The sequence below is a fragment of the Neopsephotus bourkii genome, unplaced genomic scaffold, assembly GCF_033783945.1.
Source record: "Neopsephotus bourkii isolate Nb327-2 ecotype Australia unplaced genomic scaffold, CSIRO-AGI_Nbou_v1 NB_1630, whole genome shotgun sequence".
NCBI classification, from domain to species: domain Eukaryota; kingdom Metazoa; phylum Chordata; class Aves; order Psittaciformes; family Psittacidae; genus Neopsephotus; species Neopsephotus bourkii.
In genome coordinates this window covers 5,259,636-5,285,815 of record NW_026902105.1, presented here as the reverse complement: position 1 = coordinate 5,285,815, position 26,180 = coordinate 5,259,636, and the positions used below count along the sequence as shown (strand labels likewise).

At 38.2% G+C, this 26,180-nt stretch overlaps 1 protein-coding gene across 2 annotated transcripts; it reads left to right on the top strand.

Moving 5' to 3' along the window:
- Positions 1-895: 895 nt before the first annotated feature.
- On the top strand, positions 896-24,077 carry EIF3E (eukaryotic translation initiation factor 3 subunit E). 2 transcript variants are annotated; one of them, XM_061373398.1, is made up of 13 exons: positions 896-1,056; positions 2,510-2,624; positions 6,219-6,336; positions 9,415-9,457; positions 9,913-10,017; positions 11,790-11,915; positions 13,395-13,519; positions 14,611-14,737; positions 18,469-18,570; positions 19,525-19,634; positions 22,328-22,430; positions 22,677-22,811; positions 23,911-24,077. In XM_061373398.1, exons 1-13 carry the CDS (start codon positions 967-969, stop codon positions 23,947-23,949), a joined length of 1,338 nt encoding a protein of 445 aa, XP_061229382.1. In that variant the 5' UTR covers positions 896-966; the 3' UTR covers positions 23,950-24,077. The 2 variants fall into 2 exon arrangements, with proteins under 2 accessions (XP_061229382.1, XP_061229383.1); XM_061373399.1 differs by lacking the exon at positions 18,469-18,570.
- The last annotated feature ends 2,103 nt before the right edge of the window (positions 24,078-26,180 follow it).

The following is a 26,180-nucleotide window of genomic DNA, read 5'->3' as shown; positions in this document are numbered from 1 at the left end:
ACTAAGTCCAACTGTTAACCTTGCACTGCCAAGGCCACCACTAAACCATGTCCCCAAGCACCACATCTGCACACCTTTTAAATACCTCCACAGACAGTGACTTCACCACTTTCCTGAGCAGCCTGTTCCAATGCTTCCTTACTCTGGCTACAAGAAGTATTCAAGTCATCATCCATATTACTGATTCCCGTTTCTGTTCCTAATCTCAACATTACATTTCCACCCTTGGTTGGATTTCACTGTGTAAGTCACTGACAGCTAGCTCTCCACCCTCCTTATTGCCTCTTGTCATGCCCTCAGCACGAAGAGCTCAGAAAAATGGCCAACACAAACCAACACTTAAAATATTTCACTTGGTGCCAAAAACATTTTAGGTCCTTTTCCAGCTCCTCTGTTATCAGATTAAATTAAGCCAAGTTCCCACACCAAGCACAGAGTGGTTGAACTCGCACTTCAAAGCTACTCTGTAACACTTTTGGAGAAATTCACCACTTCAGACATCGAACTCAAGCTGATACCAGGAGAGACAAATTATCTCTACCGAGCACTCGTTAGCGCGCTATACCAACTCCTTCACCCAGGCCGAGGCCGAGGCCGAGGCCGAGGCAGGCCCCGCCCCCACCGCACCGCGCACCCGGACGGGCCCTACAACCGCCTCAAGCAGAAACCAGGCCAGGACCCAGCTCCATCATTCCCTCCGCAACGACACAGCAAAGTCCCAGCTCCCTGCCGAAGTCCCGTCCGCACCCTCCGCCAGCCGGGCCAGCCCAGGCCATCCACTCCCACAGCCGCGGTCACATAACTGCTCAGGGACACTCCACCACACCCCCTCCAGACGGGACCGTGGAGATCAGAATGCGCATGCACAGGAGCCGCGCAGGCGCACAGCCCATAAAAGCCGCGGCCGCCTTTCACCTCCCCGCGCGCCGTTGGGGCCCGCCTCTCTCTTTCGTCCCTGTCGCAAAGATGGCGGAGTACGACCTGACCACCAAGATCGCGCACTTCTTGGACCGGCACCTGGTCTTCCCGCTGCTGGAGTTTCTCTCCGTCAAGGAGGTACGTTGCTCTCCCAGACTGGGTAGAAACGGCCCCGCAGCACGGGGAGCGTGAGAGCGGCAGGCGCTATCTCCAGCTGCCGGTGTGGGCCTAGGCGCTTCGTGGCCGTCTCCGTCTTCAGGCCGTGTGCGGCCTGAACCCGGCTATGGGGCGTCTTAGACCTGGCTGGTGAAGGGAGGAGTGCAGGGCTTCCGCACCTCGCGGGGCGAGGTGTGTGGGCTTTCTCCATGAGGGATGAGAGGAGGCTTGAGGGGGGAAACTTCTTATCCTTCCTCGCATTTGGTGTAGTTTCCTTTCTCATTTTCGGGGTGGGAAAAGTGAACGTTCCCTCTCACAGCCCTGGTTCGTGTTCTGCTGCTTCCCGACAGCTTGAGACAGCCCCCGTTAGCTCTGAACCTCGCTGGGGGCGCTTGTCACTATGCTGCCGCTTAGCCGTGGAGCTGCAGAGCCGAATGCGGGGTTGCATCAGTATAGACAGTGTTGATAAGTAGTTTTGATTCTAAATCGTTGTAATTACGAATTTGTGTTTAAGCCAAGTGCATGTCTCTTCTAGCGTGTCCACCTTGGTCTTTTTATATATATAATTCAGGCTACGATACTGCAGAGAGCCTGGTAATGCGGGAAATAATTTACACTGATGAGAGCTGAGTCTAAAGTACCTGAAAAGTTTGTCTGATCCATTTTAAAATGGGAATAAAATGTGTAAAATTACGTAGGCTTTGAATTTAAAATAGGCACTTTTTTAGACTTTAGCAATTAATCAATTAAGCATGTATGCGTTGGGACAGCTTGACAGACCATTTCCATGTATAGTGTATGGACTTTGCTTGATGTCTGTCATCTCAGGGGCGTTTTTAATATTTTGGTTCAAATTAAATAGATTTGGTTTTACAAATCTTTCCCAACATGCTGGTGAAACTTCTGTACGTTCTGTATCTGAAAAATTTATGAATGTGATGTGGTGAATTATAGTACAGCCTTCATGCAAATGTAATTTTGAGATGTACTCTAGTTTAGGCCTCTACGTACATCTTCAAGACCTAACAGCAGTTTACAGCTCATGACTAAATTATGGGGAAGGAGCTTTGAAAACCAATTTGACTATCCAGTTAAACAAGCTAAACTAAACTTGCTCTTATGCTATAGACCTAACAACATATTTTAGATTAGTTTGTGCTACAGTTAAAAGTTTGATCTTGAGTATCCCTTATGGTTTCATTTCAAATTATTTGTATTTGCTACTTGTACTGATATTTTGTCAACATTAGAAATATGGAGAGGCTGTGTAGTAAGCACACTAAATGGCATAGCTGTGAGGTCTTGTAAAGCTATGAAATTTGATGTTGAGAATTATTTAACTGGGACAAAAAATAATCCATAAACTGTGCCATAAGCATAATATGAACTGGAAATTATTTAATAGTATTCAAGAAATCTGTTAATCTTATTTCAGATCTACAATGAAAAAGAGCTACTCCAAGGAAAGCTGGATCTCCTTAGTGATACCAACATGGTTGATTTTGCTATGGACGTGTACAAAAATCTTTATTCTGATGAAATTCCACATGGTAAGATGTTTAGAAGTAAAATCTGTTTTACAGTCATTCTGTCTAAAATAAATATGTAATGGTAACTTGCTTGTTGCACTGCAAAAATGTAGTGCAATACAAAAACTACATTTAACTTTGGCCTTAGTGAAAAGAAGTGCAATACTGAAACAAGTGGAATCCCCTAATCCCATATTTGGGTTTGTTGGTTTAATAGGAACTTAGTATTTGAGTTATGTCTGAAGTATTTGAATTTTAATTTCAAGCACTTTAAAGGTAATAGCCTAAGAGAGTCACACTTCGCTTTCATCTGCCAAGTTAAACGTTGTTGCACAATGAGTTGGAGTTACTAGACTTTTTTTTTTTTCTTTAAAGCATCCAGTATGCTAAGGCTGGATTTCCATTGTGAGTAATTCTATTAATCAGTCTGTCTGTGACTGATTTCTAGACTTTGTGGCAATACAGGTGTTTTTAAAAACATGTTTTCCTTAGTTTATGTATAAACTACTGTTTCTCTATTAATGACATTTACAATTATAGTGAATACAGAAGTTAAATCTCTTACTGTCTTCTACATGGTTTTGGAGACTTTCTTGTTAAATTACTTAAATTTCTATTTTCCTGAGGAGTGCTTGGGGAGGAAGGGAGAAATTTGAATAACTCACTTTCACTAAGTTCTGTCCTTCATATTTGGTTTTGGGGTTTTCTTGGTATTATTTATGTTCTTCTGTTGTTTTGCCTTTTTTGTGAGTTTGGGTTTTTTTTGATTGTTTGATTTTTATTTTTATTTTTTTTTTTTTTTTTTTTAAGCGGTGGGTGGGAGGTCTTTGGTTCATTTGTGGTTTTCCTACTGATTTTTGTTGTTTTATTTGTTTCTTGGTGTGTTGTTTTTTTTTTTTTTCCTCTTCCAAACCCTAATCTTTAAATACAAATTTTGTTCCTAAATTTTTTTTCCATTTTGTGGAATTTCTCTCCTTTTTCTAAATCAGTGGGACTACAGTCTGTTCTTGCTTGCAGCTTAGGAGGAAGAGATTTGGTTGCTTTTGCGTAGTCGAGTACAAGATGCAACAGTTGTTCTGTATCTGGGTCTTACTCTTTTCAGGCACTTGAAACTGGAGAGTTGGCAGGTAGCCTCTTTGGAAATACATGAAGAGGACTGATAGATTTATGAACACTGGATTCAGTGTGTAACCAAATATTAGATATGCTACAATCAGATCTTGTCTGCGGGTGTATACATAATGGTGTGTGAGACTGATAACAAATAGAGTCAGAGGTTTTCACTTTTGTAGTCTAAAACAGTTGTAATGATAGCTTCACCCTTAGATTTACTTACCAGTTCTACTGATCAAAAAAAAGTCAGACCATTTCAGGGCTGTAAAAATCTCAAAGCTGAATAGGTTTTCTTCTTTCTTTCTTTCTTTCTTTCCTTTCTTCAGCCATTCTAAACTGTTGAAGAGTGTTACTGTTATCAGTAGTAAAATGTTAAAATTGTAAACAGCACAAAAAATAGTCCTAGCGCACTTCCACAAAGTAACTCATCTAATGTCTTTACTGTTCTGATTACAACCACTTAAGCAGATTGCTAAGTGTGTTTCATGTGTCCATAGCTGCAAATAAGTTGAATGAATTTGGTCACTGGAAGAGCTCTGCCTTCATGCAGTCAAACAATTTCCACACTTGTAATGTTTTTGTGATGCTAGTTTCAAAATATCTCTTAAGATTTTACATCAGATTGGCAATTTTTTTTTCATGTGATGACTTTCTATTTAATCTGTGGCTCTTATTTAACAATGTAAAATTAACGTAAGCAGTGGTAGTACTTTCACATGCAGTCGGTTGTTCTGGGTGCTAGCTTGTACAGCTTTCTTTGAGAAGATCTTAACTTGCTCTGAGATCTTTCTGGCATGTATTCATGCATCAACACCAGAACACCAGAATGCATCCACACATACAGGTGTTTCTGCCTTGTGGAACTGCTGGCTTTGTTAGGATTTTACACTGATTTCTTTTTTTTTTTTTTTTTAAGACCTCACTTGTTTAAGTACTCAAAGCTAAGTTCATTTATGCCATTATATTTAGAAATGTCCCTGCACAATTTATAATTGCTTTTGTCTTGTTTTCCTTGAGAACAACTTACAATTATGTGGCCAGGAGATGTCACAGGAAAACATTTTTGTACTCTTAAATGAATGTATTTTCTGTCATTTGTTTGCCCTTCCTCTTATAATTTCAAGATTCATCTGAAGTTGGAGATAATTTCTCCATATTGGAACACTTCATATCAGGCAAGTCATTCTTAAATTCAGGTTGGGTCACCATTATGGTGTTAGTCACTTTGGACTCTCTTTTTCGAATACATATACATAGTCAAATCATGAAAGAGATGTCTAATAGGTTCACTGTGGCACTGAGTGTCCTGGTGTATGGATCCCTTTAAGCTTCCTGCATACTGTTCTCTTCTGGGATATGGGCTTGGCTTCTCTGATCTTGCATGTTTCTTGACTCATACAGCCAGTGTCAGGCTACTGTTTGGGTCTTTTTAGGGGTTTGTTTTGTTTTGGTTTTTTTGTTTTTAGGCATATATGGTTTTCTGAGCTTTATTTAAGTGTTCATTTTTATTGCACTGGTAGCAGCTGGTGAGGAAGTTTGGGTCTATAAAACACTCACCATAAAGCAGTTAGTTCTATTTCCTCACCTTTTTTCATAACAGGTTTAATGTTCTAATTATGCACGCATAGTGTTTCGAATCGTAATTTTGCAGGTTGAGCTGCTTTAAATTTTTCCTGTCAGTTGTCATTAAAGTTTATAAAAATGTGCTTTCAGAACCTGGTCAGTTAAAGGAGAAAATTAACATTATTTGTATCATAGCACTTGTTTACTTCTTTCCAAGTTTATCTGGAGTAAATGAACTTGCTTAAAAGGTTCTTTCTGCCTTAGTGGAAGCCTGAAAATAGCTTGTTTAATACAGACTGCTGCAGCTATACCTGTTCTTCAGTGGCTTGATTAGAATTCTGCACAGGAAGAAAGTTGGGGCTGTTCAGCCTGGAGAACAGAAGGCTGCGTGGAGACCTCGTAGCAGCCTTCCAGTATCTGAAGGGGGCATATAGGGATGCTGGGGGTGGTAGGATATCTGAAGGGGGCATATAGGGACTGTAGTGGTAGGATAAGGGGTAATGGGTTAGAACTTAAACAGGGGAAGTTTAGATTGGATATAAGGAGGAAATTCTTTCCTGTTAGGGTGGTGAGGCACTGGAATAGGTTGCCCAGGGAGGTTGTGAATGCTCCATCCCTGGCAATGTTCAAGGCCAGGTTGGACGAGGCCTTGGGTAATATGGTTTAGGGCGAAGTGTCCCTGCCCATGGCAGGGGGGTTGAAACTTGATGATCTTAAGGTCCTTTCCAACCCTAACTGTTCTATGATTCTATGAAATATTATCAGCTTTTCTTAAGTTACTGAATTGTTAGATACCTCTGGTTTTGTGACTTGGCTAAGAGGACAATTGAGATAGGAATTGGGTACGTGTTCAAATGTGCTGTCAGCACCATGTACTTACAGGTTGGCATCTATAAAAACTTAAGCATCACACAAATCTTTTTTTGTTTGTGTGTTTAGCTTTGCGTGAGAAGAGAACAACTGTTGTTGCACAGCTGAAGCAGCTTCAGGCTGAAACGGAACCTATTGTCAAGATGTTTGAGGACCCAGAGACTACGAGGCAAATGCAGTCCACCAGGTAATTTCTATGTTATTTATCAGTATGGCTTCTTGGTATCTCTTAGGTGTTGATGATAGGAATCCTATATGTGTAGCAAATGCAAGAAAAAGATGTTTTTATTTCCAGACAAATCTAAGTAATGCTTGTGGTCAGGTAATTGAAATTGCTGGACATGATTCAATCTTTTCAGTACTTTTACCTGTTGTGCATAAGGCATCTCTGTTAATGTTTACAACGCAACTCCAGGCGAGTGACAGTCATTCATTGCTTTTGGAATTTTCTTAGAGTATTGAATGCATAAACTCTTCCTTCTAGCCTGCCGAAATCTTGACAAGGTGTACGTGTGTTTGGGAACAACCTCTCTGAAGAAAATGGGTCCCTGAAGGGGGAAGAACTTGATTAGACTTTGCTCCTTGTTTCAAGTGCAGATGAGCATCCTTTTGTCCTTTCCCATCTTTGCCCAACTTGCTGATAAACCTAATCCACCCTCTTGTCCTATGTTTTCTCCACTCTTGTGGTTTAACCCCAGTCACCAGCTAAGTACTATGCAACCGTTAACTCATTCCCTTCCCCTCTGTGTCCCTCCACCCCTGTGCACATTGCTTTCAGAATCTAATTTAGAACTCAATACAGAAATGGCGAGGTGCAGTGTATTGGGTCTTGATGCACACATGAAACAAGATGTCAGTAGAAATCATGAAATCTGTTGGCTTTCTAGCACTTCAGAAAAAGCTTCTATCTTCCATTTTCATAACACCAGAGCGTACTTAAGCTTCTGTTGTAGGAAAGCCCTGTGAGGTGCGGGATCAAATCTCTGTATCTGATTTCAGCTTGGATATTTATGTCAGATAACTGTATGAGGAGAAGGAATGCATTTGCTTACGACTTGAGTGGTTATGCAAAGCCAGGAGCCAGTCAACAGCTTTTGGAAATACAGCTTTGAAAGTGAAAGGCCCAGTTGCTGTTATCAACCACCTTGAAGCTGCTGACTGGGTCTATTTTAATAATAAAAAAAACAACAACAAAAAACCAAAAAAAGACTACTTGATGCTATCATAACTCTACTACTTCTCATATGTAGCAAGTTTTGTACTGGAACTGGTACATCGTTTTTGTTTATAAAATATCTCAAAACTTAACAGTTCAGAAACAATTTATTTTAGTTACTGGCTCAATAAAAGTTCCCTTCCATATTGTTGGAGTTGTACAGTAATGGGGGGAATTAGGCTGAAAGGCGTCAATCTGTCTAGACCCTGAGGAGCACGCTTTAGATAGTAGAAAGCAACTCTTGATTCTTTGGCTGTTGTGAATTTTTGCTGGTGATTTGGAATCTCTATCAAATTTAGAGCTGCATATTATCAGGGTTTTAGATCACAGCCTTTGCTCCATGACAGTGCTGTTTGGAACATCAAAGTCTGGGAAATGATAGAAGATGATGTGTAAAGGAGACTTTGCAAGTGGAAGTTCTTTCAAGAGTAAGCCAAAAATGCTTCACTTTCTTTTTCATATGCAGCTGTTGGAGGACATTCACTTTAAAATTATAGAGGAATAGTCAGTATTCCTCATGCTTGAAGTATGTTCCACTGGAAAAAAAACATGAGATTATTTCATTGCTTCCACAAGTTTTACTGAAGATTGTCATTCTTGGCTACTTTGGCAGTGTGCCATTTCCGTGTAGAATTTTATATCATGAGTTCTAATTAAACAAGCTCACAGCTTTGCAGTCAGTTGATCTCAGAGTAAATGAGGAAGTTTTCCAATGCATAAACTTTTACTGGATTAGGGGTCATTTTCTTTACGGTTTTGTGAGTTTGTTTTTTTCCTTTTTTTGATTTGCCCTTTTTTGGGGGTGGGGGTGGGGGGGAGGAGAGGAAGGGAGGGGCAGAATATATGGTTAGTTTGTAGGGTTTTGGGTTGCCTTTTATTTTTTCCCCCCAAGAAGAACTTCAAGCTTCATGTTCACATTTTCAGTTAAATCTTGGTTACATGTGCTATCAAATACGGTAGTTTCATTAATTGGTTGAAGCGTGAATGTACAAAAGAGGTGAAGGCGGGGGGGGAGGGAGGGGGGAGCTGCAGGTGTAGATGTGTGCCTGGGGAGTGGGGGTCTGGAGAAAACTAAAAATGACAGGAATTCTTTCTGTATTGGAGAAGGGCAGTCTGTACAATCAAAGTGCCAAATTGAAAATATTTGGCTTTCATTTATAAATGTGAATTCAGCTATGGTTCTTCTTGCCAGATGTTTGCAGCAGAGTTTGAATGGAATTCTTATTGCATTGAAAAGCTGGTGTGCTAAAATTTCACTCTGAGCTGATCAAGATTCATTGCAGAAACTGGAGAAGAAAATACAAAGTTTAACTATTGCTTAAAAATGTCTATCTAAAGTCTGATCATTAATGTGAGACGTACTGGTGGTGGCTAATGTTACATTTGCTTACTGGAGGGTTGAACTTCCTTTGATCTAGGGAATACTGCTTGTCCTATTGTCTATGTTGACTAAAAGAGAGGCTTCAGAAATGTGATCATGTATAAATTAGATGTTTAGAACTTACCAAGTCTGATTTTTTTTTTTTTTTTTTTAAGTTTTGCACTCTGCAGGCATATGCAGTGGTAGAAATATTCTTGCTAACCGCTATGCCCAGTGCTAGCACTGGGATAAGTTTCTCATTCTATTTTATTTGAGTTTTTGGACTTTTTTCCCTGTCTCCTGTGAAGTTCAGACTCTGAAACTGCTGTGGAATTAGAAGCTCTTTTAAATCAGAGGTTAACTTACATGCTGAAAGCTCATTATGCCATCAAAGTTAAACAAACCTCTTACCCTTTTTTAACTCCAGTTATTGTTGCAGGTGCCATTCTTTATTTAAAATTACAGTAATTTTAAGATTTTGAAACTTTTTCATGACTCTTTAAGAGTAATTGGCCTGCTGTTTCTGCAGTTGCTTTTGCACAAGTGGAGGAGTATCATTTAAATTTATGTTCTCTCTGGATATTTTCTAGGGGCTGAAGGTTGTGTTGTGTAGTGTGTTGGTGACTGGTGACAAACTGGTGACAATCAGTTTGTTTTGCAAAAACAGTGGTTTTGTTTTTTCATTATAGGGATGGTCGGATGCTGTTTGACTATTTAGCTGAGAAGCATGGTGTAAGTGTGTTAATTCTTTTATCTGTTTGAATTTAGCTAAATATGTCCACCCAGGCTCCCTCACAACCAGCAGCATTGAGCAATTACAAACTAACATTTTGCCCTGTCTCAAGTCAATGTTGTAAATAGGCAGAATTCCTAATGCTAATGTGTTTTACTTGAATGCCTTTGAGCTTTTAATTTTTATGCAAATAAAAATAAAGCTGTAACTTAATGTTAGCTGCATGCTTATAACTAAGATGTGCTTTACTTTGTAATGCAGAATTTCACAGTTTTCCCGGTACTGGTATAACCTTTCATTTGGTGTCATTGATTAGGAGTATAATAGTTTAATATTGTCTTTCCTGTGTACAGCATCTTTCTAAGGATCTAAACACTTCAGAGGTTAACTTACTATTGGCTTGCAGCAGTATGTCTCTTCCTAGTGAAGAAAAGCTCTTTGTGTTCCTTTTCAGTTTAGGCAGGAGTACCTAGATACACTCTACAGGTATGCAAAATTCCAATATGAATGTGGTAATTACTCGGGAGCTGCAGAATATCTCTACTTCTTCAGGGTTCTGGTAAGTTTGGGATATTAGTTGGCTTGGGGAAGAAGGGGGAGTTGTGGTTTATTTATTTTAATGAAATACTTAGACCAGTAAGTGTCTATATTAATAATTAAAATCTAATACTTTTGTCCTTCTTTTGAGACAACTACTGTGCACCACACAAAAGTTTAAACTAGTTGTTAATAATCTCTAACAATTGCCCACCAAATCTGTTATTTTCATGCTGAATTTAGAACTTAGTTTTTAGGTCTTGTGGTAACATATAAATATGAAATACTTTCCTCACTGCAAATGTATCCTGAAAAATATGTTTAAAAAAACCCCAGAAAACAAACCAAACACTAGCAGCAAAATGAGTGCTTGTTTTGTGCATGGATGTAATTCACAGTAGTGAAAAGCTTGCAGGTCGTTTGAGTGTAATTGGTGGTAATGAACTATCACCTTATCATCTGAGCTGTCATCTGTCTTGTTTTGAATTTTGTGATAGAATTAAGAGTATAACTCGTTTGCCCAGGAGATGCAAGCTCCTTAAATGAGAATTGTAGCACTAAATAGATTATAGTCTCTGAAGCAATGCTTTTCGTATTGCTATAATTCATACAATTTGTGGTGGGAGTGAATTTTGAGAATGAAGATTTGGTGTCTTGTAAGAATCTTAACACAGTAAATTTATTATTGGTGGTCATTTTACTGACAAATGGAGGTTTAAGGTAACTGCTTGAAAATCCAGGTACTGTAGCTACAGCAGCTGCAGTATCTAAAGGAAGTTACTGTGAATTTATTAGTAATTAAATGATTTGGAACGAGTAGAGTGTGTGTGAACCTTCACAACTAAAAGTATTGGCTAAATTGGCACTTTTTTTTTTACCTGTACTTTGAACTGTAAATTTCACAGTCATGGGTTTGTGGTGCAATTGCTGAAGATACATAGTGGCTCATATATTGAGATTTATTTCTTGCTAATTTCTAGTCCCATTAAAAATATCCTTAACTTTCTGAAATACTGCTAGAGTAAATAATAATTTCTGTAATTGACTGTAATTAAAGAAGAAAAATTGGGAAATATGTATCTTAATCAGTGTGGGGTTTAAAGTAGCAACAAACTGAATTCTTACTCGAAGTTTTGATTATAAAGCTCAGGCAGTGTTATAGGTATATTCTGTATACTGAGAGAGAAAATAAGTCATGTATGTAGGTTTGTGAGCAGCTGTCTTTAATTCTTCTTAATTCTTGGCTTAGCATTATGCTCTTGTATGTCAAATAGCTGATTTCATAAAGCTTGGTATAAGACTTTCATTACTAATTCTGGTGGAAGATTTGTTTAAAGTTTTGTGTGATGAAATGTAGCCTATGAAAGAACTATTGTAACTGATCTGAGAACAGAATTTGACACTGTGAGTAGCCTAGTGTAATTCATTCCTGTATAAAACTAACACTGCTTGACCTTAGGAGTACCCTTCCAGGAAGCATTCACTGCAATGAAATCACAGGTTTACTGGACATTTCTTTAAGAAATATGCTTCTTGGCACTCATTAGCAGAAAGAACATTGAGTACTAGGTTTTTTAAGGTGGTTACCTACTGCAGTGGGTTCCTTAGGAGACTGGTTTGTTAGAACTGTGTTTCAGTACTTCAGAAGCACTTAAATTGGCAAGATAGGACCCTGCAAGTCTTACAAATTAAAAATACTGCCAGAAATATTTTTTAAAAGCAATTTAGAAAAATTGAGAGTATGATGATTTCTTTTTTTTTTTTTTTTTTTTTTGCTGCTGCTGTTGGAAATAGGTTCCAGCAACAGACAGAAATGCTTTGAGTTCTCTGTGGGGAAAACTGGCATCTGAAATTCTGATGCAGAATTGGGATGCAGCCATGGAAGATCTCACAAGACTAAAGGAGACTATAGATAATAATGTAAGTAAAGTCTTGGTCGTGTCATTAAGGTGAGAGGTTAGAGGTGTTAGCATTCAAGTTTTATTATGAATTGCTTGCAGTTCTGTTTCAGAGGAGTTTACCAGCTTTTCACAACATATTTTCTAAATAATGGTGGAATAGTTGAAGTCTATTTGTAAAGAACCAGTAAAACTTCCTTTTCAAATTATTTGCTTTCGTCTTGTCACATTTGAAAATGTAGCTGGGAATTCTTTAAGTATTTCCAATGACCAGAAAACCTATCCTCAAAGGTGAGCTTGAGGGCAAGATATCACTGTGTGAAATACCTGCTTGACTTTCAGATAGTTGTACTATTAACTTTCCGAAATGAAAATGAAATGCTGTAACGAAACTTCACTCTTCTCATGTGAAACCACACTTTCGACACAAAGTGCAAGACAGCTTGGTTTTGGAAATAGTTTTCAACCAGTTCAGCTTTCTTGTCAGCTCCTGAGTTCAGTGTGCCCTAAAAACATAAAGGGAAAGAGTGGGAATGCAGTACTAATTCAGAGCAACTAGATTGATTAAGGACTTTTCAGTGTTTCCCCTCTACTCATGAGGCTTCAGTGGCCATGTATGAAATATGGAAGTTTTATTCTCCTGAACTGGGATCTTGAAAAGGTGTCTGGTGGTTGATTGGTTTTTGTGACTGGCTTTTGTCTGTTGTTGTTCTCCCCAAAATTGTTCTTTGTAGCAGATAAGTAATGTTAATAGATTTTTATTTTTCTCTATTTTTCTCTCTTTATGAAACTAGACTATTAAATTTGACTTACTCATTAGTATCCAACATTTCTTTAGGATAGAATCATAGTAATTACTTGTCATGGTCTTTAGAGCGATTATTTGCTGTGCGAGTTCATTCTCAAAGTGTTGCTTTGCAATCTATTTGAAGTGCTGCTGAAATCTGGAGCTAATGCAGATACTTAGTGCTGATTCCTTATGTGTCATTATCAGCTGGCTTAAATGAACATAGTTACATTCTTGGCTGAAAGAGGTTATAGTGTTTCATCATTGTCTGAGAGTGTATGGTGAAAAAGCTAGAGTCTTTTGAATGGAAGTAAAACTGAAAAGCAGGAGAAGCCAAGTAGTTCTTCAGATCACATCTGAAGAGGGAATGCAAGAAACAATTCAGGATTAGAAAGGGAAAGAGTAACCTAAGTTAGTGTGGTGGTCTTAGGATAACTAAAATCTATCCTGGTGCCATTAACAGAATACAAATTTGACAAACAATTTAGAATATAATAGTGGAAAATTTATCTTTGTTATAACATTCAGCACGTTTATCTTTAACAGATGACAGGTTAAAGAGCTAGAGGTCAAATTCAGCCTGACAGTGCTAACTAACAGCTAAAAGGAGCTGGGAAAAATCACAAGCTTTTCAACAATTACAGGTTTCCATGCATTAGTGTTCATGCAAACTGTGTTCTGTTTGACCTAAACCAATGTTATGTTTTCTTTTAGTCTGTCAGTTCCCCGCTGCAGTCTCTTCAGCAAAGAACTTGGCTCATTCACTGGTCTTTGTTTGTGTTTTTTAATCATCCTAAAGGGAGAGACAATATCATTGACCTTTTTCTCTATCAACCACAGTAAGTTGTGCTGTGTTCCGGTCTGTAAAATGAAGGCAGATGATGAACATGCAAGCTTGTCAAACATTTTTATCTTGAAGCTGTTTCAGAAGCTCTAGTGACAGTAACAATTAGAATATTTTTTTTCCAAGCCTTTCTTTTTCCATGCTTGCCTTCTGATTTTTATTTTGGGGTTTTTGATGTGTGTTTATAATTAGCTTTTCTTTATGGTTATACTCCCGCTTCAAGGGGAAGCAGTGTGGAAGTAGGAAGTTACTCTTTATTCTGGTGTTTTGAGGGGATGGAATAAAGACTAGAATAAAGCTAGATTACCAACCCCGTCACATCTTTTAAGACTCTAGGGGAAGGTATTGTTCTATTTTGATTTTACAAAACCTTTTTAAGAAGGCAACTTGAGAAAAATCTGAGAATAAAAATTAAGATTGAAATGCAATAGCCATTTGTGAGACAACTGGCTTGTATGTATATCTTCAGGTCAAGAGCAGCTGAACACTGAAGTTAAGCTACAGGTAGTACCTAGTTGGAGATGACATATTACAATGGGAATAATAATAATAAAAAGCAGTTGAATATTTTTGCATGATGATTACAGTGGGATGGTAATTTGTGGGATTTTTTTGCTTCCTCTTTGTTTCATAGTGTATGTGTTGGTATGGGTGGTTTTTAATTTCTCACTTGTAATTATGGGCTAATTCATTGGACAGCTGAACAGGAAAGTTGCAGGCTCAGATGACAATTCAGAAAAGGACTTCCTGTGGTTCTTTGTGCTTGTCCAAACCCCTCTTGTGAAACTGGTGTAGCTGACAGCCAAGGCCAGCCTTGACCTGAACACGGCATACCAACCATTCTTCTGCAGTACTAGCCTCTTCTTTCCCTAGTGCACTGCTGCCTTTTCTACCCTTTGTTTTCCTTCCTCCTCCCTGTGCCCGAGAAAGATTGACAAAAATAAATCGTTCTTCTGTATTTTAATAAGTGGTCAGTCATAAACCCTGGTATTGAATTGTGTAAAAGGTGTCTAAGCTATTTATCATTAATATTGTTTTGATGCAAAATTGCATTGTCTGATCTTGATCTGTGTTGTATCTTTCTAGGTATCTCAATGCAATTCAGACAATGTGCCCACATATTCTCAGATATTTGACTACTGCAGTCATAACAAATAAGGATGTTCGAAAACGTAGACAAGTGCTGAAAGATCTAGTCAAGGTTATTCAGCAGGTAGGGACTGAAATCCATTAATTTTTTCATCATTTTTTCTGAAATTTCTTCATAACTTTCTTCTAATAATATGCCTGGTTTAGGACTTCTATATTTTTTTTTCTTTCATTGAACAGTTTTTTCACTGTAAAGTAAAATGCATGTTAATCCGTGGGAGGACAGAATGATCAATTTTTCTCTTTTGATGTCAAGTAATAAGCAGAATATGCTCTTGGTTTTGCATTCTTACTGTGTTTAAATGCAGAAAATTCAGCGCAGTGCGTGAAATGGCTTTGGATCTGATTCTTGTGTTTCAGCCATTCCTCCAAGTAGTTCTATGAATAAGGGATCTTGCTGGATCTTGCTTGCATTTCAAAACCCCTGAAGTGGATTGTTTTGTGTTTATTTGCATTTTCTTAAAAATTATTCTGTCAGTTATGAGGGTTTAGATGTGGACAAGAGCAATAAAAGAATTGTGCTTGATAGCAGTGGAGCTTATGGCAAAAGGTTTTCATTCTAAACACTTGTTATTATAACAAAATAGTGAATAATAAACTATGGTGTATGAGCGACAATGAAGTTATTACAGGGTAGCAATCAGTTATATCTACTTCAAGCATTGATGTTTAAGTACCTATACAAAGCACAATCAATGCAAAGATCAAATTTTAAGTGTATCTTAATCTGGTTCCAAGCATTAGTGTTCGCAAAAGTAGGATAAGAAATTGTAAAGCAGTTGAAGTGTTAAGACTCATCTTCTGTCTTAAAACCCAATTTTAACATTGAAATTCTAATATTTGAAGTAACATTTCACAACAACTTTTGTTTCTGTTTTATCTTCTACAATTGGTATGAATAAAAAAAATCGCTAGAGTTTTCCTTTTGAAAATACCAACTTTGTTGGTTTTGATTTTGAAATATCTGACAATTGATTTATTTTCTAGTACTCTTCTAGTCTGTATGGTTCATTACATTAAATCATTAAATGCAGAGGTTCTATACATTTTAACGCAAATAAATAACTAGGATAACTAGTGACTTTCCTATATAAGAAAAACAAAGCATCAAATTAAGTGATTTGTCAAATGTCATAGGGTAGGGTGGTTACTCTATTGGCAATCAGAGATTGGTAATACCAGCAAAACCTTTGCAAATATTTAGCCAACAGGTAAGCAGTGTGTTCATCTCTGTTAATTTTAGAAGATGATTGATTCAAAGCTGTTTTACATAGTGGATGTTAATTATGTGGTTAACAAGGACAGTTGTGATGTGAAGACCTCTCTACCTATAAAACTGAATTTTAAACCTAGATAATAAGACTGTAAATACAGTTCTTCGAGGAAGAAAAAACAACTTTGATCTAGATAAATCTATTAGTAACTACTTTAATTTGCTGATCTTACTGTATACTGAAGCAGATATTTACAGATACTGAGTTAACCTGTCTTAAAATGTACATTAAAGATGTATTGGAGGATGTTTAATTACATCTTAATTTACCCAGATGTATATAGATCTGCCTTGTAGTTGAAAGTTTAGTAATTTTTTTTAATGCCAAAATAAATTCGAGTATTTTGATGTCATCTGCCTGGACTTGTGCAAAGTGTTCAACACTGTCCCACATGACATCCTTGTCTCTAAATTGGAGAGACATCTATTTGATGGATGGACCACTCGGTGGATAAAGAACTGGCTGGATGGCCGCACACAGAGTTGTGGTCAATGGCTCAGTGTCCGGCTGGAGACCAGTTACGAGTGGTGTCCCTCAGGGATCAGTGTTGGGACCGGTCTTGTTTAACATCTTCGTCGCTGACATGGAAGTGGGATTGAGTGCACCCTCAGAAAGTTTGCCGATGACACGAAGTTGTGTGGTTCGGTTGATATGCTGGAGGGAAGGAATGCCATCCAGAGGGACCTTGACATGCTTGTGAGGTGGGCTGATGCCAACCTCATGAAGTTTAACCATGCCAAGTGCAAGTTCCTACACCTGGGTGGGAGCAATCCCAGGCACAGCTACAGGCTGGGCAGAGAAGAGATTCAGAGCAGCCCTGTGGAGAAGGACTTGGGGGTGCTCGTTGATGAGAAAATGAACATGAGCCAGCAGTGTGTGCTTGCAGCCCAGAAAGCCAACTGCATCCTGGGCTGCATCAAAAGGAGCATGACCAGCAGGTCGAAGGAGGTGATCCTGCCCCTCTACTCTGCTCTCATGAGACCTCACTTGGAGTATTGTGTGCAGTTCTGGTGTCCTCAACATAAAAAGGACATGGAACTGTTGGAACAAGTCCAGAGGAGGGCCACGAGAATGAACAGGGGACTGGAGCACCTCCTGTATGAAGATAGGCTGAGAAAGTTGGGGCTGTTCAGCTTGGAGAAGAGAAGGCTGTGTGGAGACCTCATAGCAGTCTTCCAGTATCTGAAGGGGGCATATAGGGATGCTGGCAATGGACTCTTCATTAGGGACTGTAGTGGTAGGACAAGGGGTAATGAGTTAAAACTTAAACAGGGGAAGTTTAGACTGGATATAAGGAGGAAATTCTTTCCTGTTAGGGTGGTGTTGCACTGGAATAGGTTGTCCAGAGAGGTTTTGAATGCTTCATCCCTGGCAGTGTTCAAGGCCAGGTTGGACGAGGCCTTGGGTGATATGGTTTAGAGCAAGGTGTCCCTGCCCATGGCAGGGGGGTTGGGACTTGATGATCTTAAGGTCCTTTCCAACCCTAACTATTCTATGATTCTATGTGGAAAGTAGCATTACTTGATAGCTACGTTGTCTGTTTGAATCAAACAATCCTTCAATATGGTTTAGAGCGAGGTGTCCCTGCCCATGGCAGGGGGGTTGGAACTTTATGATCTTGAGGTCCTTTCCGACCCTAACTATTCTATGACTCTATGATTCAATTTGAAATATGAAATATCTAGTCTTGGACTACTGTTTGAAACCAGAATTTAGGAAGAGTGCCTGTCTGTCAGTCTATTCTTCCGTATTTTAAGAAATTTGGAGGCTTGAGCTAGAACTAGCTCTAGTCTGTAACATTTTTCAAACCAGAAGACTGCAGCACTAAAAGCTGGATGTGAAACTACACTTGTGGTTGTTTATCCAGGCTGTTGTGGGTGGGGGGGGTGCAGTTATACTGGTTTTAAAAGAGGAATTGGGAAGTTTAACTTATTATTCTTCAAGGTGGTTTATGGAGAGATTGAGGTGCTGGAGTGAGGCTAGAGAAGGATAATGTAGCTGGTGCAGGGCCTGGAGCACAAGTGTGATGGGGAACTGCTGAGGGACCTGGGCGTTTAGTCTGGAGAAGAGAAGGCTCAGTGGGGACCTTATCGCTCCCTACAACTGCCTGACAGGAGGATGGAGCCAGGAGGGGGCTCGTCTCTGCTCCCAAGGAACAAGGGACAGGACAAGAGGAAATGGCCTCAAGCTGCACCAGGGGAGGTTTAGATGGAGATGAGGAATAATTCCTTCCTCAGAGGGTGCTCAGGCATTGGAACAGGCTGCCCTGGCCAGTGCTGGAATCACTGTCCCTGGAAGCATTCGCACACTATGTAGATGAGGCCCTCCATGCCATGGGTTAGGTGTGGCCTTGGCAGTGCTGGAGTAAAGATTGGACTTGATGATCTTAAAGGTCATTTCCAACCTGGTTGATTCTATGATAATGGACTTGTTTCTAATATTAAATTGTTTTTAAAGAATATAAGAAATATTTGAGTTACCTTGTGGCATTGATTCCTAATATTCCCAATTTTTTTTACAGGAGTCCTACACATACAGGGACCCTATCACAGAGTTTGTGGAATGCTTGTACGTTAATTTTGATTTTGATGGTGCACAGAAGAAGCTGAGAGAGTGCGAAACAGTAAGGATCGTCACATTCATAAGACTGTTTTTCCTTTATGTAAAGATCTCTTAAATTCATAATGGCCAGTTAATTTTGTTTGAAGTGGTGTTTGATTCCCTTGCCAATATTTTCTGATGAGCTTCAATTCATGAGTGTGTGGAGTTGGGTTTGCTGGGAGGTGGATTTTTCACAACTCATTTTGTAACACTTAAACAAGACTTAATGGTAAGGATATAGCTTTAAAATTACATTTTATCAGTTCTAGAAGTAGTGATAGGTTCATTTGGCTGAGCTTCAGCTTTTCCGTTAGTGCTTTAGAAATGCTCGAGAAAAGCTTGGATTATCCTTTTGTAGTGAAGGATACTGTATCCTGGAATTGTAGTGGTCGAAAGTAATGGAAGTAATATTAAGATGGCTAGGTACATATTCTTGGAAAACTCCTAGTTAATATAGTGTGAACAGCAGAAGGTATCTAACACTTGGGTTCACTCGTGTGGAAGTCAGTATTCCCAATAGCTGACTATCAGTACTGTTTCTTACAGCCTCTGGTTTGGCTTTTCTTTGATTAGTATTAGTCACCTAACTGGAAATCGGGTGGTTTGTAATAGCCTTCACTACATAGGGCTGCTGGTCCTGTAATCTAAACTTCATAGGCACACTTGCACTGCTAAGGAGCTGGTTTGCTTGGTAAGGAGAATGCTGATAAAATTGCAAAGTGGAGTGGGAGAAGAATCCTACAGTATGAGCAGGGTGCTAAATTTTGTTGAGTCAGACCTCAGTAATCATGTTAGCATGCAATTTTAGTTTACCAAGCTGCAGAACAATGAAAACCTCTAAATCTGTAGCTTTTCCTTCACATCTTAGAATATACCAAGAACTGTGCTTAGATCAACTGTTTACTGATATTGATGGTACAAGTAAATTGCTACTTCCATGTTTGTCCTCAGTGTCCCCATTCTCCTTACTCTGCAGGTGCTTGTGAATGATTTCTTCTTAGTTGCATGCCTTGAGGACTTCATTGAGAATGCCCGTCTCTTTATATTTGAAACTTTTTGTCGCATCCATCAATGTATCAGCATTGGGTAAGATCACTTTTTAATTCAGCAGTTCAGAAAAATCAGTCTTGGATGACAGTTTGACAGTGTAAATTTAAGTACTAGACTACTCAGTCATCAGGTAAAATCATAAAGTGTAATTGGAAAGTTGCCTTTCTAGTTTTATAACTCTAGTGTGATATACTTAAATTACAGCAGTCAGATTTCAAAGTTGAATTCTTGTACTTAACTTTAATGTTCACTTTATAAGGAGGCTAATACTTTAGTTAAAATCACATTGAGTACTACACGCTTAGGGATAAGGGGTCTTTGAATAAGTATTTGGAAGAACAAATGCAAATATAGTTCTTCTTGATCGTTTCTTGCTATTTCCTATAATTTATTTTTATTTTATTTTATTTTTTTAGTACTGTGAATCTTTTGCATATTTAAGCACAAGTTTTAAAGGAAATTAGGTGCTTAAACTTTTTTAACTAAAGACTAGATGTTGTTGTAAGAAGTCTGCTTCTCTGATCTGGCTCCAATCAATTAGCAAAGAGTGTGGAGGATGTATCCTTAATATGCTTCCAGTCTGTCAAAAAATACTGATAAAGTGTATATAACATACTAGTGATTTGTTACAACAGAAAAAGCAAGCTCTGTTTAACAAATCCAGGTTTATGGTAGATGGTTGTCATTTATTTAGTGTTCACTTATCTTATGGTTTGCATTTTTTTGTGCTTTATGTGTTATTTCAACTTCAAATAGGATAGAAAATGTTGTATTTGGCTCTCCTTGTTATGTGTGATTCATAAATACAGGCAGCAGTGTCATAATTTTATAAGCATTATAGTGTTCTCTGAGATGAATGATGTACTTTGAGTTGAGGCAGACACATCTCAGACTGACATGGATATTCTTACCATATATCACTTCAGGTAATTACTGTAAGATTCCTTTCAGTAAGTCATTGTGTTTCAAATAATGGACATAAGCCTTAAATTTCACCAAGCTTTAACAATCTTTAGATGTGGATTATTAAGTGGGGTGCTTAAGTATTTCTTAGTTCATTTCAGACTTGGTTTTGAAGAAATTTGCTAGTGAGAATGCTTTCAATTAAATGACTGAGGCATGGTTCTTGCATTTCTTTGTCTACAAGTGATTTTCACTGCTATTCTTGGAGTTGAAAACTAGTTGGTTGTACCACAGTGTTTGATAAGTACTGTTTAACTATTCAGAACAAATTTGAAAACAATTAGTGGGAAATCTGCTATTCTTTACGTTCAGTGCAAAATAGATGGCTGAGTTAATTTTTTTTTTACTACTTACATCTGTTAAGCAGCTGACGCTTTCAGAGGATGTAGTTGCTTTATCAGTTGTAACGTAGAATTTATACATCCCAAATCATCCTGCAATTTACTGTTTGAAATTACCATATTTAACAAGCAGTAATAGATGAAAATAATTCAGAATGTATTTTGGTTAGTTTGATATGCCTGGATTTAATTGAAGACCTGAATATGTTTCATTCTTCTTTTTCTTGTGCAGTACAAGATAGGCTTGTTTATATACAAAGATGCGTGGAATTTAGTAAACTTGTGCTCTGAGCAAAGGAGAACTTAAATCCTGACCCTAATAAGTGAATCTTCTTTTAAGACATAGGGACAGAAATAATCTCAAGAACTGTTTTTGAAAGTACTCTTTGAAATTGCCTATAACTTCAAATGAGAGACCAATGTTCTTGAAACAATAAAACTACTGCATCGTTATTTGGTAATTTCTGTTGCACTACAATTGGGGTCTTTATGAATAATGGTAATCCAGAGTGCAACTTTTCATGCTTCCATTCCTTAACACTAATGGTGTTAATGTGTATTTGTAAACCTGAATGTGTCATTACTCAGTGTAGCCAGAAGGCTTTTTGGTCATGTCTGTAGCCCTTACCTCATGTTTGTTACCTTAGTCAAAAAGCTGATGGAAGAATGAGCATTATAAATGTCCTGTATGAGCCAACTGTCAGCAGGAAGCTGAAGGAGTTGGCTGGAAAGCCACGGGAAATGCCGTCAGAAGGAATTACTCCCGGAAAAGAGTGTTTCATTAAGAATTTTCCTTGCTCTGTCTTCCTTCACTTTCCCTCCTTATGCTATGCTCAAGCTTCTTGCAGTTTTATCTGTCACATTTTCTATACTATACTCTGTGTCATGGTTCTGTCTCCTGAAGCTTCAATGTGAAGTTTATTGATAAACACTTTCCTGGACTAATTGGTCTAAACTTTCTTGACTGCTGGCTGGATTTAAGTAAGAAGAAAATCAGTTCAATTGTTCTTGTTACAATGGTGTTTGCTAGCTTGTGGTTAAATTACTTAATTGACTTTTTCCCAAAGAATGTTCGCATAGGCATGGTTTAATAGGAATATAGAAAAATAGTGCAGATTAAAATTTTAACCACAAGGTGATGTAGTTCAGAGTAATTATTTACTTAAGGATGTGAATTCCTTATTCACACTGTCCCAGTGTAAAGCAGTGGGGATGGGAGATGAGGCAAGAGTGCATTTATGTAACCTTTAAAGTCATTTCAGACGAATGGCAGTGCGCATCCCAGTTTTGTGGTATTTATTGAATACAAGTCTAGGGCTGTATCAAATTTTGTGTTAGCTTAACTTGTATTCCACAGTCCTTAGTAGTGTTTACCAACATCAGGGAGTCTCTTATTTCACAATCTGATAAGTCTGTTATCTTTAGTATGTTGGCAGATAAACTAAATATGACTCCTGAAGAAGCAGAAAGATGGATTGTCAATTTAATTCGAAATGCACGACTAGATGCCAAATTGGATTCAAAGCTGGTAAGACTGTACACATGGATCCAAGTGAATTTGTTGAGTTTTTCATTAGATTTCTTTTACTGTATTCAAGAACAGAGTTCTAATTTCTGCTGTTTTTCTTTGCCCATAAAGTGTAAAGTGACTCATGTATTCCGTTTTGATCCTGTGTGTAAGGTGAATTGTGAAAGCTTTGAAAGCAGAGCATCCTATTAAAGGCTTAGCATTCTGAGTGATTTTTTTAATTGTTCTATCTTTGCTGTGTTTTAGGGCCATGTAGTCATGGGCAACAATGCAGTCTCACCTTACCAACAAGTGATTGAAAAGACCAAAAGCCTGTCTTTCCGTAGTCAAATGTTGGCTATGAACATTGAGAAGAAATTGAATCAGAGTGGTAGATCTGAGGTTAGTATAAGTTATGATTTTCTGAATTCCTGATTTTTTTTATTTTTTATTTTTCTGTGAGATATACTGAAGTATAATTCTTAGCCTGTTCTTTAATTAATCAAATATACCCACTTCTAGTTCTGGCACTAGGAGTCAAAATTGGAAAACTTTTTTTTCCTCATGGTGAGCATTAGGCAGTGATTCTTGTTCTTGCCTGCCTCTTAATCACCAAGTATTCCTTTTATTGTTGCATAAATAAGTGTATTTCTGTCACTATTTGATTCTCTAATTCCTTTAAATGGTTTACTTCACCACCTGAAAAGGGCTAATTTTGAAGGCTGTTTTGTGAAAGTAGTTGTATTACTTTTTTTCAAGTGGGTTGTATTTAAATATCTGTAGGTGTATATATAAGACTTAAGACTGGAACATGAAGGAGGAGTTGTGCAAAACCCTAACTGTTAAACCCATTTCATGGAATACTAGAGATTATAATTAGGTCAGCCAGAGGTTTAAGTAGAACTAGTGAAAGTGAAGAAGTTGGCAAGGTCATCTGGTTTTGCCTCTGTCTGCCTTGAAACATAGGCAGCTTTGTTGTAAAGAAGAGCAGCAGTGTAAGGTGAATAACTGAGGTCTACTAAGGACCCAGCCATATATATTCAAAAGCACCCAAAAACCAAACCACACATTAAAAGAACTTGGAAAGTGTTAAAAGTTTTATTGGGCTTCCTCATTGCTTGTCTGAAATACTGACAGGAGTTGGACAGGGAGTGGTGCATTAGTTTATTCTGTTGAAGATAAGTCATGTGAAACTTACGTGATATTATTGCATTAAAAAAAATATATCTGCTTATTTTATGTGTTTCTTTTAGATTCATTTAGAATTTTTCCTTTTTGAAAGTACCAGCTTAGAGGGCTCAGGCTGTACAACTTAATTGCATCATGTATTTCTGCTGTATCAACATCTGCTTTAAACTTGTAGGGCATTCTTCCCTAATTAACAGTATTGCCACTTCATAGCTATGTGTCAGTATTTTTTTTATAATTTCTCATAAATTTCAATAGCCAATAGATAATACAGTAATTTATTTTTTGCTAATCTTTATTTATTTATTTTTAGGCACCTAACTGGGCTACTCAAGATTCTGGCTTCTATTGAAATATTCCTGCAGGGGAGGGAATCAGTTTTCACTTCAATAAAAAGCACATGAATATGTAACTTTTTTGAATTAAGAAGGTAATCATGTTTTCATCTAACATTGTTTGAATAAAATTGGCCAATTTTAACAGTCTCTGCCTCTCTCTAACTTAAATAGATAATTATGTTGTATAGGAGCTTTTTAGCATAATGGTGGTCTGAGGCATTTAGGATCACAGTCTGCAAAATTTATAGTATTCGTTCTGTTGATTTGTCCTGAAGGATGCAGTTGCTCTGAGAGCTGTTTAAGTTTGGAAGTGGAAAACTACAGTTACTATTGCAATTGTTGCATTTAAAAAAAAGTGGATGGTACAAACAAATGGATTCCCACTGAATGTTTGGCCAAACAGGAATCTTTCTGCACTTGCAGATTTTTGTTTGTTTGTCACAGAAGCAGCTTGGTGGAGCGAAAGCATGCATAGCCTACACCTTTTATGAAACCTAAACCTACAAGCAGAATAATTTGGGTAGACCTGTGTGTTCATGCTTCAGATTTTTTTCTGTCCTAAATCTCCTTTTTAATCTTGCCCAGTGTTTGAAACTTTCTGGAGTAGAGCTTTTTGATTCAAGGAGGGGAAAAGCCTTTCAAAAGGTGTAACTAATGAGCTGTATATGGTTTAAAGCTTACATTTTGAAATTTTGAAGTTCTTGAGATTAATGATGCAAACATGAAGCAACAAAACCCTGTGGTGTTCAGCTGTTGTAATTTGAAGGGTTTCTTAAGTTTCTGGGGTTTTCAGCTAGGGCTTCACACTTCCCTCTGTTTCCTTAGCACATTTGCACTGCAGAATATATCATAGTACCTCTAAGAAAATTCAGGATCCTTTTCAGGGTTCTGTGTAGTGACTGATGAGTGAGGTGAATGTGAATATTGAAAAGAAACAGACACTTATCTCTTTATACAGTTTTGCATTTAAGGTTGGAGGGAAAATTTAATGAGTTGCCTTCACCTTATTCCATCCATGTACCTTTTTCCCCTCTTTGCTCCCAAAGTTCTGGAATTCATCTACATCTATTCATGTGGAAAGTTGCTGTAACTTGCCAACCCTTCTGCTTACTGTCTGCAGTTACACTTTTGGCTGGGTAACAGTCACAGGAACTGATTTGTCCATCAGAATGGCAGGTTTCTTTCTTTAGAAGTATTCTCAAGACAAACTAGTATCTTCACTCTTCCATGCCTATTCCTGTACTATACCAGTATAGGAGGGGAGCAGTCTGTATGCTGGAGGGCAGGGTTGCAGTTCAGGGGAAGTGCAGAAGGCTGGAGGAATTGGGTGATGGAAATATCTTGAAGTTCAGCAAAGCCAAGTGTCAAGTCCTGCATCTGGGATGGAATAACCTCATGTAGCAGTGCAGGCAGGGGTCCTGAACTGAACAGAAATCTGCTTTCCAGAAAAGGGCTTGGGGACATGGTGGACAGCAAGGTGAACACAAGCAACAAGTGTCCCTGTGGAAAGAGACATGACCAAAGGGGAGCCATAGTGTCCTTTCTGGGCTTCATTAGCAAGGCTAAAACCACATCTTATTGTTGCTTTTGGTCCCTTCAGAGGAAGGATTCACTGCAAGACTGGTCGGGAAGGTACATGAAACATGATGAGTGTCAGTGGACACAAATAGGGTAATTCCGGTTAGTTTTAAGGGGTTAAAGATTTTTTGGGGGTTTTACTATGAAGAAGATCAAGCACTGAAACCAGAGATCTTATGGAATCTCAGCCCTTGGAGATGGTCAAGTGAATTACCTCACCATCCTGATAGACTTAGACCTGCTTTAAGTAGGGAATTGGATTCAGTTGACCTCCAGAGGTTCTTTACGGTCTAAATGATTTTATGACTTAATGTCTTCTATTTATTAATACGTATACTAGTAACTTATTTTAGAATACTAATAACTTATTTTAAAACATTTTAATACAGCATAATGTTATCAGAAGAACTGCTCTAGCTGTAATAAGCATTGTTTATTGTGCTTAGTTAACATATTTTGCCTTATGACAGTCATAACAGTTGTGGTGGTTAGCAGGGGGGGAATTTTAAGAAGTGAAAATTGGCAGTTAAAGGTAGAATTCTGCTGGACTATATACACCAATGCAGAAAGCTGGTCTGGAGTGCAAGGATTCACTTTATGAATAGGATTGGCTGTTATGATGAGGATGAAGAGTCTGAATTGGGGCTGAAGGTAGCAAGTTTCTTTT